This window comes from Rissa tridactyla, chromosome 13, assembly GCF_028500815.1.
Source record: "Rissa tridactyla isolate bRisTri1 chromosome 13, bRisTri1.patW.cur.20221130, whole genome shotgun sequence".
NCBI classification, from domain to species: Eukaryota; Metazoa; Chordata; class Aves; order Charadriiformes; family Laridae; genus Rissa; species Rissa tridactyla.
In genome coordinates, this window is record NC_071478.1 from 11,594,984 (window position 1) to 11,611,755 (window position 16,772).

At 42.6% G+C, this 16,772-nt stretch overlaps 1 protein-coding gene and 1 long non-coding RNA gene across 3 annotated transcripts in view; one reads left to right on the top strand and one right to left on the bottom strand.

Moving 5' to 3' along the window:
- The first annotated feature begins 105 nt into the window (after positions 1-105).
- Positions 106-7,171, top strand: LOC128917272 (uncharacterized). Of its 2 annotated transcripts, XR_008469239.1 has the most exons (3): positions 106-342; positions 888-1,011; positions 2,158-7,171. It is a non-coding gene; the product is annotated as an uncharacterized LOC128917272 (long non-coding RNA). The 2 variants fall into 2 exon arrangements; XR_008469238.1 differs by lacking the exon at positions 106-342 and having other exon boundaries at positions 394-1,011.
- The window catches only part of BCR (BCR activator of RhoGEF and GTPase), a 107,059-nt gene continuing 93,661 nt past the window's right edge, over positions 3,375-16,772 (bottom strand). The window contains exons 17-23 of the mRNA XM_054220019.1: positions 16,108-16,167; positions 15,876-15,985; positions 14,900-15,039; positions 13,283-13,417; positions 12,564-12,669; positions 11,347-11,509; positions 3,375-10,700 (exon numbers count right to left, since the gene is read on the bottom strand). Of these exons, the coding sequence (XP_054075994.1) occupies positions 10,611-10,700; positions 11,347-11,509; positions 12,564-12,669; positions 13,283-13,417; positions 14,900-15,039; positions 15,876-15,985; positions 16,108-16,167 (804 nt within the window). The 3' untranslated portion in view covers positions 3,375-10,610. The remainder of the gene's footprint in view (positions 10,701-11,346; positions 11,510-12,563; positions 12,670-13,282; positions 13,418-14,899; positions 15,040-15,875; positions 15,986-16,107; positions 16,168-16,772) is intronic.

The following is a 16,772-nucleotide window of genomic DNA, read 5'->3' on the forward strand; positions in this document are numbered from 1 at the left end:
CAACAGCCCCCCCACCGCCTGGGGGAGGGCGCGCGGCCCCGGGCGGCGCATGCGCCGTGGCCTCCCGCCCCGCCGCCGGGGAGGCGCCTCCCGCCGCACCTGAGGGCGAGGGCGGCGGCGGGGCCGGGAGCGGGGCTGGAACCCTGCGGGGACGGGAAGGCAGCCGGCTGGGGCTCCCCACGGCGTTGCCTGTGGGAGTGGCGGCCGGGAATTCGGCGGCGCGGTGCCCGCCCTGGCGACAGCGTCCCGGCGCTGAGGGGGTCGCGCTGCCCCTCGGCTGAGGCGGGCATGTGGGGCGGGGCGATGGCGGTGGCCCCGGCCCGAGGCCTGGGTCTCGCTCTGGTAAAACACCATTTAATTATTATTATTTTTTTCTGGAATAAACCCGTAGATTTTAAGCTTTAGAGGAGCCTGGAGGCGGGACCCCGCGAGCGTGCAGCAAAGCGTGAGGGTGCGGCGGTGGCGGCCCCGCGTCGCCGTTACGGCCCCAACGAACCGCGCTTGGGCACGGGGCAGTGGGGGGCTGAGGTCTCCTAAAGCTCTGCCTTACAGTACAATATTAGATAAATTACAGCTTCCCATTCAAATCAAGACAGTTTAAATGTGGTGGAGAACAGATTTGGCTTCTTAGGTTACAAGAACTGCGTGTGAACACAAGCTTTCAGACTTCTTGCTCCTTTTGAAAGGCTATGCTAAGCTAAGTTTTGTTATGCAGGATGTATGACTGCTGTCATGAATAACAAGCAACTGCAGTTAATAAACCCAAATTACAGTGTTGGTGCTTTAGTGGGAGGTGTAGCAGAGTCTGTATTTACAGGCATTGGCTGGAAAGTGCTATGAACACAGTAACTAAGAAAATGTGCTGATTTGACATATCCCTGTGAAAGTTTCCCCATCAGGGTTTCTGTTCAGCTCAGACCACGGATTAAAGCCTCTCTCCCAACAGCAATTCAGCTCTTTTATCAGAAGAAATGCTTCCGTGTAAGATTGTATTGCAGCCTCTCCCTTGAGGTACGTGCCTTCCTAGAATTCAGAGGGCTGCAGGTTGGTGAAGGCAAGAGTGATTTACAGTCCTTGTTTTTTTGTCTTGGGTGCAACTTAATTTTTAATATTGTAAATCAAAGTAGATTACATTTCATTAGAGTTCCCTTGAAAATGGAGAGGATGTATGCTTCCAGATGTTACAACATAGTTTGATTTACATTGTGGGAAAAATTTACTATTTATGTGTCTTACTAAGTTAGTCATTTTATTTAGATGTCCTTCCCAGTCCATTTCTCCATCTGTCTGCCTGTTCTTAGCTGGCGGGGATTCCCCTGGAAGGCTGCTCCGCAGACATGGTGTGCTTGTTTGACATTGAAAGGCTCCTTTATACTTAAGTAATATTCCTGATTAACAATATGACCGATGTCTCTCCACTGGGTTTTCTGATCCATGATATGTTCAACAAAATGTTGCTCTGTGTTTCTACCTTTGGATCGATTAAGTTACTTACCAGTAAAAAAATGGCATTTCAGTGACAAGCAGCAGCATTACTTCTGTATTAGAGATGTGAAATACATCAGCATTGTTTTGTACAATGTATTTCTCGCAGTAGCCCACAAAGGGGCTCTGCTTTCTGTTTCCTAGCAGGAAACAACGTGGTTCGTTCAGCTTGGTGAATTAATGAACAGGCAGCTAGTCGACAGTGCATGTGGCTGTTATCCTAGTTCAGGAACTTAAAGGTCACTGAAAAAACCTGCATGATATTGCAGCATTATATCCTGTAATGCATGCAAGAGCGGTTCAACTGCCTACTAGGAAAACTTTCTCATTGTGGTTATATTCTCGATGAGATTGCCCAAGAGGATTACAGAATCTCCATAATTGGAGGCTTCTAACAAAGAGCAGACAAATGTCTCGGGAGCAGGGTAGGTACAGCTGATCCTGTCTCAGACTGATAGCTGTATCCTGCAGGGCTTCTGGGGAGCAGCTGCCTCAGGGCAGCCAGCCCAAGCCTCAGGAAGCAGCTCTAGGGCTGCCTGGAAAATGGGAAGACACCTGCTCTGGAGGGGACTGTGTAGCAATTTGCACAGAACATCCATGGTTATTATGCACTTGTATGTTCTTTCTCATCCTGCTCCAGCCTTAAGTTTTGTTTGTTCTTTCTTGTCACAGGGAAGTAGAGTACCGTAAGCATGTACTGGCTGAATTTGCACAAGCTCGTGCTCTGCGATTCATCTCAAGCCAGCGGCAGCGTTCAGTGTTGCTCACCCAGGGTCTTCAACTGGGGAAGGCAGCTGAGAAGCACCAGCCTGGTAGTCAGTGAAGAGGTTGCGGCGGTAGGAGCATCGCTGTGTGAGCAGAGCTCCTGGCAGGAGCCAGCACTGGGGGTAGGACATGGCACCTTCCAGGCTCACTCAGGGGCGGCCTAATACAGCTCAGCATGGTTGCACTACAAAGATCGGCTTTCTAATTGAGTGAGATCATTCATGTGAGAAGAATTCCACATTGAAGCTATCTGAAAACTATTTTATATTATACAGGTACACCACTGGTAGGAAGTATTAACAATAGTTACTGAGTTTCCCCTCCTTTTCCAAATTCAGAGGTAAGCATGACATTTTTTCTTGACCTGCATCTCATTTCAGTGTAGTTTTGAACACGGTACAGTCAGGTACGTTTTTTGTGTGCTTTGGATGTTGTCATTGAGACATGTCATCATTGGGATCCACACTGAATGAAAATCAGAGAGCTTTCAAGCAGGCATTTTTTTTATTGTAGAGGTGTATATTTTATATTAAATTTGGACTGTATTAAATGCACTTTAATTACATTATTAATTTAAATAATATTTGATTTAAATAAAACACCAAGAGAACTTGATTTAAATAACTGATTCAGTTTCCACATTGATTGCTACAAAAACAACTAATTTCATGCAGCGTTTGAAGAACTAGAAGCCAGAGCTGATTTCTTAGCTAGTACGTAACTACAGCCAAAGTGTTCTGCACACAGATGTAAAGGTGATGATGTTTTGAGGCTGGCTGCATTCTGAAGCAGTACTCCTACAAAAGGAATGATACCAATCTGAAAATGGACTGTGTTGCCCAGCTACTTCTCTACCTTGCACCTAAACTATTTCCACACATTATAGTTGGTTTAGTTTAATACAGTAACAACCCTCTACTAACCTCTAGATTTTAGGTGATACAGCTTTTACTGTGTAAAACATAAAATAGCTTTTCTTTTGAAATGCCAGTGTTAAAATTCCATACCTCTGGCAAACTCAGTTGAATGCAATTCACACATTCAGTTTAATGTAGACCTGTTTTTTAGTTAAATAAGAGAAAACAAACCTGACAAACATAGATACAGGAGATTTTATTTAACATTGTGTACAAAGAAAGGCTACAAATGCCTTTTTTTCCCCAAATACAGTTTTTGGATCCCTTTTTCATACCACTTTTCTCAGAAAATTAAAAAAAAAATAATCCAGAATTACATTCCCCACCCTTTTTTTCCCCTTTCCTTTTTCCCCTCTTTGGGCCTAAACTGAGAGATGTTTAGCAGCACAGTTTCAACACCTTTCAGTATTAAACTATTAGGTTTTCTTTTCCAAAACCAGAGCGCTATGGGATACTGAAGCGCTATCAACAGCAGTATAAAATGTCAAAAACTGACTCTGTAACATGGTAGTGTTAAAACAATGCCAACAACATTAACTCTGATGAAACCCCAAATTAGCCAAACAATAGCAAGTTGTCTTCTACACCTGATAATTTAGCACTGATTATATAATTTAATTGTATTTATATTTAAATAAATAGTCTTAACTCCTTTTCTTGGAATTCTTCATGGATTATAGACACTTGTAATACTAGAGATAAGAACAAAATACACAACTTACATATGCAAGAGACAGCTTAGTTTTATTTTTTTTGCTGGACAGCCAGAGAAAGGACAACATTTCACAGCATCCTGCTGTGAGATCATATTTAAATTCACTGTTTCATTGTGGTGCTTCTCAGTCATCCAACACAACAATTCCTTACCCTCTTTGCTGCCCTGGAACCACTTTTACTACCGATAGCCCAACTCTTGAAACCTCTGTCCCTGTGTAGCTAAGTTTTATCCAGGATTCTGCAAGTTTCATATGTAAGTATAAAGCCCAAAACAAGATTTCTCTTAGGCTGTGAGAAGCGTTAGAGGGATTAGAAGAGGCTGTTGTGAAGAAATGACCTTTTGCTATGGCAGGTTTCACATTACCACCTACTATATCTGAAATAGTTTTTAGATATGGATCGCGTCTCAGTTGACTATTTGTGTAATCCCTAGAGTTAGTGTAGTCCCAATTTCTCCCAAAATGGGACTAAAATGGAGGAAATTGGAGCTACTCTGTGTATATTGGCATTTGATCATTCAATTAGGCACAGTAAGAAGGAATTGGATGAGACTTTTCCTGTAACTGCCTTCTGGGCCTCGCTCAGGCTGCCCCAGGGGAGATGTGAGTATCCAAGGACTGAGGCCACTGCATGCTGGCAGGCTCTACTCGTCCTGATCCTTGTTTGGGGTCATCTGCAGAAAGCTGCTGTCTTCTCCTTCCAGACAGGAAGCTGTTTTGTACACAAGCCTGCCCTTCCCTACATCCACAGGGATACAACATGGCCTTGTCATGTAAATCATGCTGCAGATTAGAGAAATGGTTCATCTGTAGCATGTCTTGGGTTCTCAGAACATCTTGCCACCAGGGAAAACACTGCAACAGTTGCACAAACAAAAGCTCTAGTGGAAAATAAAAAAAATAAAGTTTTCTCCATTCTGATGAACCATTTTTGACGAGAGGATTTGAACGTGATTGCAATTAAGACAAAGCAGTAGAGCAAACACTGGGGACTCTGTAATCATATTGATTCCCAAATATGCTTGAACAGGTGTAAATAAAAGAACCTTAACTCACAAACCAGGCCTACACAAGCTCAGAGCTTTAGCCGTACCTGGTCCATTCTGCACTGGAAGACTGGGAATATTTTGGTTATCTCCAGGGATAGCTCTGCAACAAACTGAACCTCCCTGTGGGGTGGTTCTTGCGGTGTAGAATGATGTGAAGTGGTTTCTGTTGGAAAAGGAGGGGTCTTCCTTACTGCAAGGTGAAACATCACAGTAGGAAATAAATGATATGGCAAATACTCATATGGTTTACCTGCATGTATTTACAATGGTCTCCAGTAATTCCCCAATATGATGGTAACACAAAGAGAATCAACAGTGGAGGCACACTAGGTCATTTAATAATTTTCTAATTCTTGGCAATAGCATTTGTGTATTTGCTTGACCTGGAAGGCCCAAATCTGGTGATATGGGGTCATGGAAGGAGGAGAATCAAGACAACACCTACACTCAGGTTTGCTTCAGTCCTGCTGTTTAAGCCATTTCATCATTAGAGCATGTTGTGGCATTTTATCTTTGCAGCCCAGAAACAGACTTTTAGCTTAAACAATAATGTGACTTTCTGATTCTATTCGCTTTTTCTTTCTTTGCGGTGGTGTTTCACCTACGGCAATACATGACTATTGCTCCTCCCTATCTATTGCCCCTGGGAATCAAAAGGTAGAGCGCACGCGTGAGCTTTGCTTTCTTAGTACCGAACTGTGAATTTTCAGTAGAAAGAAAGAGGGGCTGCAGCACATCAGAGCTGGGAGGCTGCAGTAGCTAAATTCCTGGCGTTCCTATATTAGCGTTTATTTACGGGCAAGACGGTCTTTGCTCACAGTTATCTAGGGCACAGGCCGCCTTCTGTAACTTGGAACATTCTTCCTGCTTCTAGACGATGCTTCTTTCATTTGTGTTACTTTTAGTCCCTAAAACCTTGTTAGGCAATAATCATTAACTGTAAGTGCTTCCTTTAGAGCTTCTGTTGATTTTAAGGGCAATCCATGTATTTAATTCTATTAAATGAGAAAGTTCATAGAATAGAGATGAACGTTTGTTTCATTCCAGTTGAGAATGGAGAGCTGCTAATACTAATGTACGGCTCCCGTATCTCAGGTGCAGGGACCCTGTGTTCCAGGAAGTGAATGGTATTGGGTTTATTTTTCTGATAACAGTACTATGACAATGTGAGAAAAGTTTAAAAATAAAAACATACCTGGACTACAAATTTAAGAGGGCATAAACAAGTGACTTGCTAACTACACCAAGAATTTGATTAATTTGATCATATTTACTTAGGAATTGCCCTTTCAGATTTTTCTTCTTCAAGGAACAGAAGCAAATCCCTTCAGTCTAGCATGAATGTCTTGGTCTTCTGTAATTACAAGTCCCCCTTCTTTGTGAATTAAAGTAAAAAGAGAAAGCATAGGGGGTTTTCTTAAAACGTTTTCCATTTCTTACTAAAATTTCCATAATAAGAATGCCACACCTCATGTTATCCCAGTAGATGACCAAGCACTGAAACAAAAGGATTAACCAGCGAGGAATCAGAGAGGGTTGCGGTTTTGCCATCGGATTTTAAGCATTTTTAAAAACCATGTCAGTCAATTTACATTTTATACATTCTCGAAAGAATGGCACGTTAAGATAAATGAACACATTGTGATGCCTTCCAGTGTTACAAGGGTGACAAACAAATTTGGAGATCCATGTATGCTTTAAAGAACAGTTTAAATAAACTCATAGAAAACTAACATAACCATAAAACAGATTTTTAAACAGGTAAAATGAATAAACTGTAAAAATACTGCATCTCCCATAAACATACTCTGTGGTTCCACCACCTTGTGGCCAACAAAGAAAGTTGCAGTTTTGCCTCGTGGGTGCACGCTGACTGCCTGGTATCGGAGCTGAAGGTCAGGCGGGCGGTGGGCATCAGCAAAGACAGTCCCCACACTGCGGCACTCTGCCCTTAGCCGATACACTGAAAAATAGCAGCATTAAAATACAGCCCGAAATAGCTTAGCTACTACCTCAACTGGTTAAAAGTGTGCAAGAATAAAGAACACCAGCAGCATTTTAATGGATGTGTTTCAATTTGGTTTCAGACGCTCCCCTCCCATACAAAGCACACACAAACACAAAGCGGAAACTCCTCTAGTAACTGTTGTCCATCCTTGAAAACTTTTCCCACAGTTTGCTTTACTTAGCTTTTTAAAGTTTTACTCAAAAGCCTATTCAGTGTTAAAAAAAAATAAAATCCATGAGAATTGTAAACAGTTTCTAATTGCCAGGAAACTGATGCTTATTCCTCTAGTTAAACTGTAGACGCACAGACTGTCCTAATCATCTGAATTTCTTCAGCTGAAAGTTTCAACGTTTCAGATTGCTGTTACTGAAAGCTACATTTTTAGAAAGGTCTCTCCAATACACATGAAACTGAAAGAGCATAAACTCCCAGTGCACATGTAAAGGGTAATTTTTTGCTAGTTTGCTCTTATTTTGTTGATATTGTACCTTTTAATACAGAAAATTGAAGAGTTTGGTTTTCTGACACAACTCGCAAGGGAATATATGAGAGTCGAAATCAGAAGGCCTTCTCTAAAGCCAAGTTTTGCAAATCCCTTTTTGTTTAACTATGATAAGGCTTATTAAAAAAAATAACAAAGTGAAAAAAAAAAAAACAACACCAAAACAAACCCAACCAACATCCCTGGGAAAACAACATAAAAGCCTTTTAGAAATACTTAATTTCTGAAAACATAGGACTATTTGAAAAAACTTAATTGCAAAATTACAGGAAATTCAAGAAATCAATTCTCGTATTTCAAATCAGTCCATTATTTCATCATCAGCAATAAGATGTGCTATCTTTTCCAGCCCAAAATTACCAGCTTTGGGGAAAACATATTCATACTTAACAGAAATAATTAACGGGTTAAGTTAAATTAACTTTTTTTCCCTGATCCACATGCCTGCATGTTAGATAGTGTTACATTAGAACCGAGCATTGTAATGAAAAACTAAAAGAAACAACCTGTAACAGTAACCAAAGCAAAAGCAATTTCTCATGGTTACATACTATAGATCAGTAATTTAATATTAAAATTAGCTTCCTGTATAAATAAAAATAAAAAAAACTTGGGCAAAAGTAAATTGGCACAGTCATTATGGTATTGCTTTCCAGTTTCAACACTGCAAAGAGCAGACACAGATTCCAAACACCCAAAGGCCAAGGCCGTCACCCAACCACCTGGCGTAGTTTGATCGGGTTTTTTCCTTTTAAACGAAGCCGTGGGCAGCGCCGCTGCCTCCGACACACCAAACAACGGCTTGGAACAGGCAGGCGTGCAGCTCGCAGTGAAAGGATTGCTGTAGAACCGCTATGTGAAAATGAGAACAAATACATCAAAACAAAACCGTAGGGCGTGGTTTACTGGTCTACATGACTTGTCTTAAGTCAATGCTTTTCAGGATTGTGACTCATTTTTGCCTTCAAAAAGGCAAAAAAATACAATAAAATAAAAAAATGAAAATCATAAGCCTTCAAGTTTCCTTGCCTTCATTCCCTCCCTCCCCCAAAAAAGCACCTCCTACTATAAACACTTTTTCTGTTTTACGGGTTCAGAAGTTGGAATGTAGTGGAAATACATACAAGAAAGAAGGAATTTCTAGTTGTACATTACATTACAAAGAGGTTTGCTCCCAGACCTAAGGAGGGAGGGATACTAAGCAATATTAAATTCCTATAAGAATCCTTACAAAGCATGCAAAATATTGATATACTCACAAAATTGAAATTTATATTGGTTCCTTTTTGAATTTGCAACTTCACAGTACAATAATTTCTATTACGCAGCAGTCAGAATTACAGTGACTACAAAGTAATTTCCCCTTAATTTTTTTCTTTCCATTTTGTTTGAAAGACTCCTTTGTTATTTTTATTTTTTCACTGAGAGGTTGCAGATCACCCATCAGAAAATGTGCAATTCAGCATAACAGGGGTCACTTTCTTTGTTGTATTTCCCCTCAAATGGTGTTGACAACCTAACCCTACCAAGCTTTCACAGTCTGTCCCTTCCTCCCCTCCCCGTGCCGATTCCTTCCTTGTCTTCAAGCTGGACTTCTCACCGGGATGATGATGGACGGATGCCACTAAATGGATGCTGCATAACTGGGTAGGAAGTGAAGGGGGCCGGGGTACTTTATGACAGCGGAATCGCTCCCGCCCCCCAAGATGTTTGGCACAACTGCTTCACAGCCAGAATGCTTCGCTCTGGGTACCAGCAACTAGATTCCGCTTTCAGTTCCCCAGACAAACACTGCTGCCCTTTACAGAATCACAGAATATGCCCAAGTTCCCCCTGTGGCTTGAGCTGATGTAGGCAGGGAAACACAAAGTCGGTATTTGGCTGGGCCTTTTGTACTGCCGTATGTAGTTCCACAGAAATCTCTTCACTGCTCTTATTTAAAAGAGGGTTGGAATTTCTGGAGAACACACAACGCGTGCTACTTGCTAGATTGTCCGTAAAGTACATTCTGACACATTACCAAAGTATTTGTATCGATCAGAAAAAGACTCTTGTAAAGCAACGTACAAAGCCTCCAAAAATTCAAGTATCAAAAAAAAAAAGATGTTCTGATAAAAGTTTGGAGTAAGCAGCCAGCCAAACTGATAGCCATTGATTATTTTTTTGTGTGTCCACAAATGCTTCAAATATTTTTGCAGGGATAACATCTTTTCTTTGGAGCGTTGGGAATTAACAGTCTTCCCAATTAATTTTCATTAAGTCTGACGGGGTCTAAGGAATTTAGCAATCCTGCCTGGATAACATCACCCCTGCTTTTATATGCAAACAAACAACAGAATCACAAACAGAATCCCTGTCTCTAATCCTCCCTGCCTCTCTTTAATTTACTGTATGTATTTCTAGTGTAACATCATTGGGTCTGGCTCCCTTAACCCAAATAAACCTACCGGAAGCGCAGCACAGGCAAGAGCAGGGCGTCTCCTTCCCCAGGGCTGCAGAAACATTTGCCAGGGAAGGGGTGGGTGAGACCAAAAAAAAGACACCAACCCAAAACATCCCCCAGACAAACCAACCGTTCTAGTTGTACACAAAACTGTTTCGTTTCTTCAGAACTCTGTTCAAATCAAGACTTGAATTTCTGAGGAGGGAATCACAGATCCCAGACCCTTCCCTTCTCCTCTCTTGCAAAGCAATGCTATTTTGTGGCCTAGAACAGTACTTTAAAAACAGCAGTTATTAAAGACACAGTTGTGATGTATCCTTTGACTCCCCCTCACCCAAAAAGGGGTATCCTATCAAGTGGTCCAGTAGAAATCTTGAAGATTCTTTACGATAAATTAAATCCATAAAACGAGGAATACCTTCTGTCACATTCCCAACAAGAATAATAGCCGCACTCTGTGGTGCATTTGTTCAAGTGTCTATTGCTCCTTCTAGTGGAGATTCTGCACAGCTCCGTCTCCAGTTCAGTTCTGCTCCTACCAATTAAAAGTAGAGATTCTTCTTTCTCTTCAGCCTGGTCAACAAACAGCAGAAGCACTGAGGGCCATAATTCCCCAGGACAGGAACAGGCCAGTAATGTCTGAAGAAACGCCAGTCATCTTTTTCTCAGGCGTGGCAGATTTATGCCAAGAGCAGTTTCTTGCATCCTGTTGGTATCACAGGCACCTACACCTCTGTGGAAAAGAGAATGCTTTGCCTCTTGCTGTCTGGGGTAGGGATAGTCTCTAGCTGCAGGAAGTACAGAAGAACTTGAACCTGCAAAGAGAAAGAAAGAGGTGATGATAAAGCTCCGTTAACTCACTCTCATCTGGCTATTTGAGCGCTGGCAGGCATACCTACAGCTCTCTCCACAGGGACATCTCACAGTTATGTATTTGTTTTAATACAGTGAATAACAGCGGGGATATTAAAACTTGCAGTGCTTCGGAGACACTCTTTTCAGCTTCCAGGGTATAAAACTGGTGCTGGTGTTCCGCTGCACTGAAAAAAATCTGATCTGTAATTTGCAAAGAATTTTGTTGTGCATCTGCGAAGGTTGTTTAAGTGTTGAGGAGCATTGTGGAAAAACACCGGCGGCCCTTTAATCCCAGGCTGCCAATACGGTGCTGTGAGACAGCCCTCAAAAACCTTACTCTGCACAAACACGAGACAAACGGGATTGCCTGCATACTGGCAGTTTTTCATGAAACTTTCATGCATTAGTACAGATGCAAACTGAACCGCCTGAAGAAACTGTTCTACAAACAGTCTAAAGTGTCTGTGTGAGGGTGAAAGTTGTTTATGTTTCTCAAAAAAACCTGTCGTGAAAGCACAGCAGGGTGGCCGAGCCAGGCCTTGCCAGAGGACTGCAGTTTCCCACATGCCGCTTTTACAAGATTCAATAGCACATTTGGGGTTTTACCTGGGACATGACTTCTAGTGACCAACTATCCGTCATTGTGATGGGCTGGGTTGGGTTAGCCGGAATTTTACTGTCCTTCTCTGAAGGTCTGAGCAGCGTTGGTCCAAATACAGTTGCAAGATTATGCAGGGACATCTTGTTCACGCTTTCCCGCTCAGCAACCCTGGGAGAAGAGACAATGAACAAGGCAGATCTTTATAAACATCTGAGTTTGGAAGTGTCCTTGAGAAAGAAACCATATTTATTCCTTTTGTAAAAAGTTTTAGATACATTCAATCAACCACTCTCTCTGTATGTGCCTAAATGAACTTTTAAAGTAAGCAATACCTTGATCTGACACAACCCCAGTCTCCAGGCTCTCTACAGACACGGCCCAGACTTGGGAAAGGGACTGCTGGGTACTGTCGGGACAGGCAGACGCGGGACAGCAATAAAGCAAAGTTTTGATCCCAGTTTCATAAATGACAAAATGAGACACATGGGTTAAATAATTTAGCCAAGGGCAGAAAAGTCTGCAGCAGAAACACAAGTAAAACCCAGATTTCCTGGATTTTAATCCAGAACCTCAGCCACAAGGTTATCTTTCATCTCTCCAGTGACAGTCTCTGGTGTGTACAAAACACATATGTAAATTAACACATTGTGCATGTATTAAGCAAGCTTATTGCATTAATATCAAACACATGGAAATACTTTTTCGCAGTTACAACCATATTTACAAAGACATAGACAAGATCAGAAAGACTAGTCTGGGCAAGGAACTGACAACTCCAGTTAGCAGAAGTGCAAAGCTGGAATTTTAAAAAAATATATCATGTTAGACTGCAGCCACCTTTTGAGACAGGGCTCACAAGTCTTAAACATGGCCAAAGCTTCACAATTTATACTAAAACCTTCCTCGCTCTTTGTATCCAGATGCAGGTGCAGTTTTGCAGCGATATTGCAACAGGAATTTGCATTTGCACTAGATAAGCCCCGAGACTTTTGCTACCCCTTTCCTTCAGTTCTAATCCGTTGAGTATGAATGGGAATGAAATTCAGGATTTAGTACCTCACTAAGTGCGTATAAGCCAATAGATATGTGATGAGCATTCACAGCAAATCAGCAAATGCTTCTTCATTTGTGTGATTCAGCACAAATTCAAGGAAAAGGCTCCTCTTTTCAAAAAAATGATGCTTTACACATTAAATACGTGTCTAGAGGATCCCCATATTACCTTTTTAAATGGTCCAAAAGGAAAAGGAATGTCACAAGGTTGGGTTCTGGAAGCGATAACAATAGATTCAACATACAGCTTTCCTTTGCAACAGGGTCCGAAAGTGCTACAAGATAAAAAATAACAAAACATCACCACAGGCAGTGAACATGAATTTGACTGACTGCCGAATTTTCCAAACCAACAAATACGGATGGTTCCAAATGGACTGTAATTACATCATAGGTTGGAAGGTCAGAGTTGCACATCACTACCTCTTTCCTTTCTTTCATGCATCTGTAGAGAATCCTTTTCTCTCACGCAGTTCAAGTGCTTTCAGACTTTCAACCATTATGATGCTTTTCCCCTCCGTCAAGATAAGCCAAGGTATATCCTGGCTCCCTCCTCCCCAGAGAGGGCTCCCCTGGAAGCCTGACCAGGGCAAACAGCAAGCACAACCTCAACAAGTAGGCTGTCATTCTATTATTAACCTATCCTTCAGAACCTGGGCGCTTTCGACTTACAAAAAGGCACGGCAATTGCCCATATTCAGGCTCATCGGAAGAATATGTCATTCCAACGCTCATTTCTGAGCTCCATTTCACTTCTCTAACAGCTTGTTCCAGGCTTCTGTCCAACACTGTAAGTATGGGGTTTGTATTGCTTTAGGAGCAGCTTCCTGCAGAACAGCGCCTTTAACACAGACCCGGTTGCCAAGAGTTATTTCTGCTACCACCTACCAATGCCCTCAGCAAAGTTGGGGTACAGCTCATCTGTAAAGAGGGGTTCAGGCAGCTCCCGGAAGTAGAGTTTGAGGGTGCCCGCAATGGCATTGACATCCATCTCGCTCATCATCACCGACACGTCTTTGTTATCTGAAAGAGGGAAGAGGGGAAGCAGGGTAAAGAAGCTGCTGGGCTTGCACTCATTTTTTTTCCTTCCTTTGAGTCTCTTTTTTTATCCTTTGTCTTTGCCCACATAGCTGAGAGTTTTCCTGTTTACGTTTCTCCGGATTAAATGAGCTGTTTTCTGACAACTGAAAAGTGCTGCACAAATGACTGCAAACAGTTTATAGCTTTAAATCAAGTAGAGGGAACCTCACGCTACCCAGGGTTAGTTACGCTGCGCCAGTGACCTCAGCCTGATCTGGAACAAGCCCTGCTTGACTGTATTTATACGCATTTCAACTTCTGTTAGTGATAACAATTGTTATGCCAATCCCCTGCCTCTAACAGCTTAGAATAAGGGACTCTGAGGCTGTCTGACTCCCCACTGAGCATAGCTAAAGTACACAGGCAATTCATAGCTCACATTTCAGTTTTATTACTATTACGGACAACAAAACCACCGTCTTTCCCTAAAACAAACAGGCCACCCAGCAGAGCCAGCAGCTGGTTTCATGAAGCTTAGTGTAAAACAGCATGTAATAGAAACGAAAAAGTTTGTTTTCAAAATGTGAAACACCCTTACTTGCACTAGTGAAGATTCATATATCAACACGTTTGGTATCTTAGGGAGTTGAAAAGAAAATACAAGGAAGAAATGGCATAAAATAAGTGAAGAAAAAGTGCAGGGAGGGTGAATTTGGGCACCTGGCACAGGCCTCATGACTGCTGGCATCAAAAAGAGAGCTCGAGTGTGGCTTGGACCATCATGTGGCAGCTGGAAGTAGGGCAGATTTTCACTTTTTGTACCTCAGCAATTTGGAGGTGTTTCATCTGTCTCATCTTGGATGCCTTTTGGGACATATGTGCCATTCTTTTAAATGCAGCACCAGTCAGGAGCCCTGTTCTGCTCAAGATCAAAGAAAGCTTTACAAAGGTTGGTCAAAATTATCTGATTTTACTATCTATAGAGAGTTAAGAAGAGAACTCGGGAGCTCTGACCACCCAACTTCAGTTTCGTGAACACCCTTCCTAGTCAACGTTAAAAAATTTTTTTTTTTGCTGGCTTCCTTTCACAGAAGATTCTCAATTTCAAGGACTTCTATTAATTTGGAGACCTCACAATAGTGAGGAAATTATGGCTTCTGATTGCTGCCACTTCCCTTGAGGAAGGTGTCTGCCATTTACAAATATTTGGCAAGGCAGGCAAACCCCCATTTCATGTCTGCTGGCAAGAATAACAAGTGCGTTATCTGCTATAAGGATCCATCCCGTTGTATGTCTTAGGTTATATCTGTAGCTGAAGAATATTAATAAAACATGCAGCCAGGGTTAAAATGGTTCTCCTTGTGTGAGAATCTCTACCTCTTAACGTTTCCTTGAGAATATAAGACTAAAAATAGCATAGCCACCTGACAGGGAGCTCACACAGGTTCTCACAGTGCAAAGGAAAACATCAGCACAATTACTTACTGACATCAAAGGCAGCTTTCAGAGCTTGGATATCGGTGGCAACCCCAGAGACACGGTAGATGCCCACCTCCTCCATCCCACGTCGCTCAATCTCCTCCACACACTGGCGCACTATGTAAGGCACCTTCGATCTCTCTCTCCTAAAGAAAGCCAGACAGACATGAGAGTGCAGTCCCGCCCGTGCCCTCAATGCTTGTCACCCCAGCCAGCCAGGCTGGCTACAATCACCCCATCGTTTTGCTGGGCAAACCTCTTCTGAGAAATGGGGCAGGAGAAAGTCTGAGCAGGCAAACAAGAGTGAGCTGAAAAACTCCTTTTAAGACCGCAGAGGGTTTTCTGAGTGTCTCAGCCTGCCTTTGGCTGTTCTGCAGCTGCCCTGAGTGCTTGGGCTTCTGGCTGTATCCTAGTGCCCCCCGAGTCTGCAACTTGCCCAGGTGATCAGAGGATTCCCAAATAGACCTTGGATACATAGCAACACTCTTGCTTTCCAATTAATGCAATTCCATAGGGAGGAAATACCACACTTCCCAAACCATATAACAGAACAAACAGGTTTCTTCTGGCAAACGATTCATAACAAAAGATCAGGGGTTAAAATAATACAACGGGATCCAAAGAACTTGAACATTTCCGATTATGGAAAGGAAACATCACTGTTCAGTGGCTCTGGAAATTTGTGACCTCTTCAGCTAACTACAGAGAAAAGGCGCAACGGGTATTTCTGGAACTCAGAAAAGTGATATACTGTAAGTAAACACCCCAGGTTTCAAAGCTTGTGTGCATGCTGGCTTTTCCCCTGCAAAAAATGAAGCCCAGAGAACATACAGCATCTTTCTGCAGCCACAGCCACCTACACTACTGCCCGAGTGGAACAGGCCGGACTGACAAATCCCTCAGTGGGGCAAACACAGGCACAACCCACTGGCCGGTTGGCTTTCTGAAAAACAACAGGGAGAAATGTGACCCATCAGCTCACTTGGTGACAATAGCGATCTTGACCCCAAACACCCCAGTCTGTTTCCGGGACGGCATCCTTTTCAGGCTAAACTCCCGACTGGTGAACTTCACCGACAGCTTCACTTCCACCTAAATAAAAGAGAACTGTTGTTACTTTTCAAACTTTTTTTTTTAATGCTGCAATGAAAAGCAAAGAAATAAAGCACAGAAGAGGCAGAGAAGCAGTGCTAACTTCTGTTTTCCATACTTACTCCATTCATGGAGATGACTGTGCGTTGCCAATCTTTGTCCTGCAATGCCTGTGGGTCCAGCTGAAAAACACAGAAGTTACCCATGAGCTAGGAACAGACTTCAGAGAAATCAGCTGGCCTGAAAGGCTTCTGTAAGTGAGCAGAGCACCACCACTTTCAGCATGTTATGTCTTTTCCATAGGAAAACACACGTTCCAAGGTTTCCCCAGTATCAGGTAACGAGACACTCAGATATTGTGTGGTTCTCTAAGCAGGGCTGATGAGGACTCACACGCATGGAAAATGCAGCAACACACATGCAGTGTCTGCTCAACAACAACAGCAACCTCAGCGAGCAAAATCAATGTTTGAAAGCCAATAACCTCAGCTTTCACAGGAAGAGAGACTGCACTCTTTGCTGTAGCACAACAGGCACATCAACAGCCAAATTTGTCCTATCCCACAGGGCTAGGAGTCAGAAAAGGGGAGGAGAGATTTCTGAAATAACTCTGATTTGAAAGAGAGGAAACTGTCTCCCTCTGCAGTTTTCTAGAGACAGGTGAGGTTGGATGAGTGTGAAATTACTGCACTGAACTAAAAAGCCAGACTGGTGAACTTCAGAGCTCTTGCCTATGAAGCTTACAAGAAGGACTATGTTCCACTGAACTCAAAAGACATAATGACCA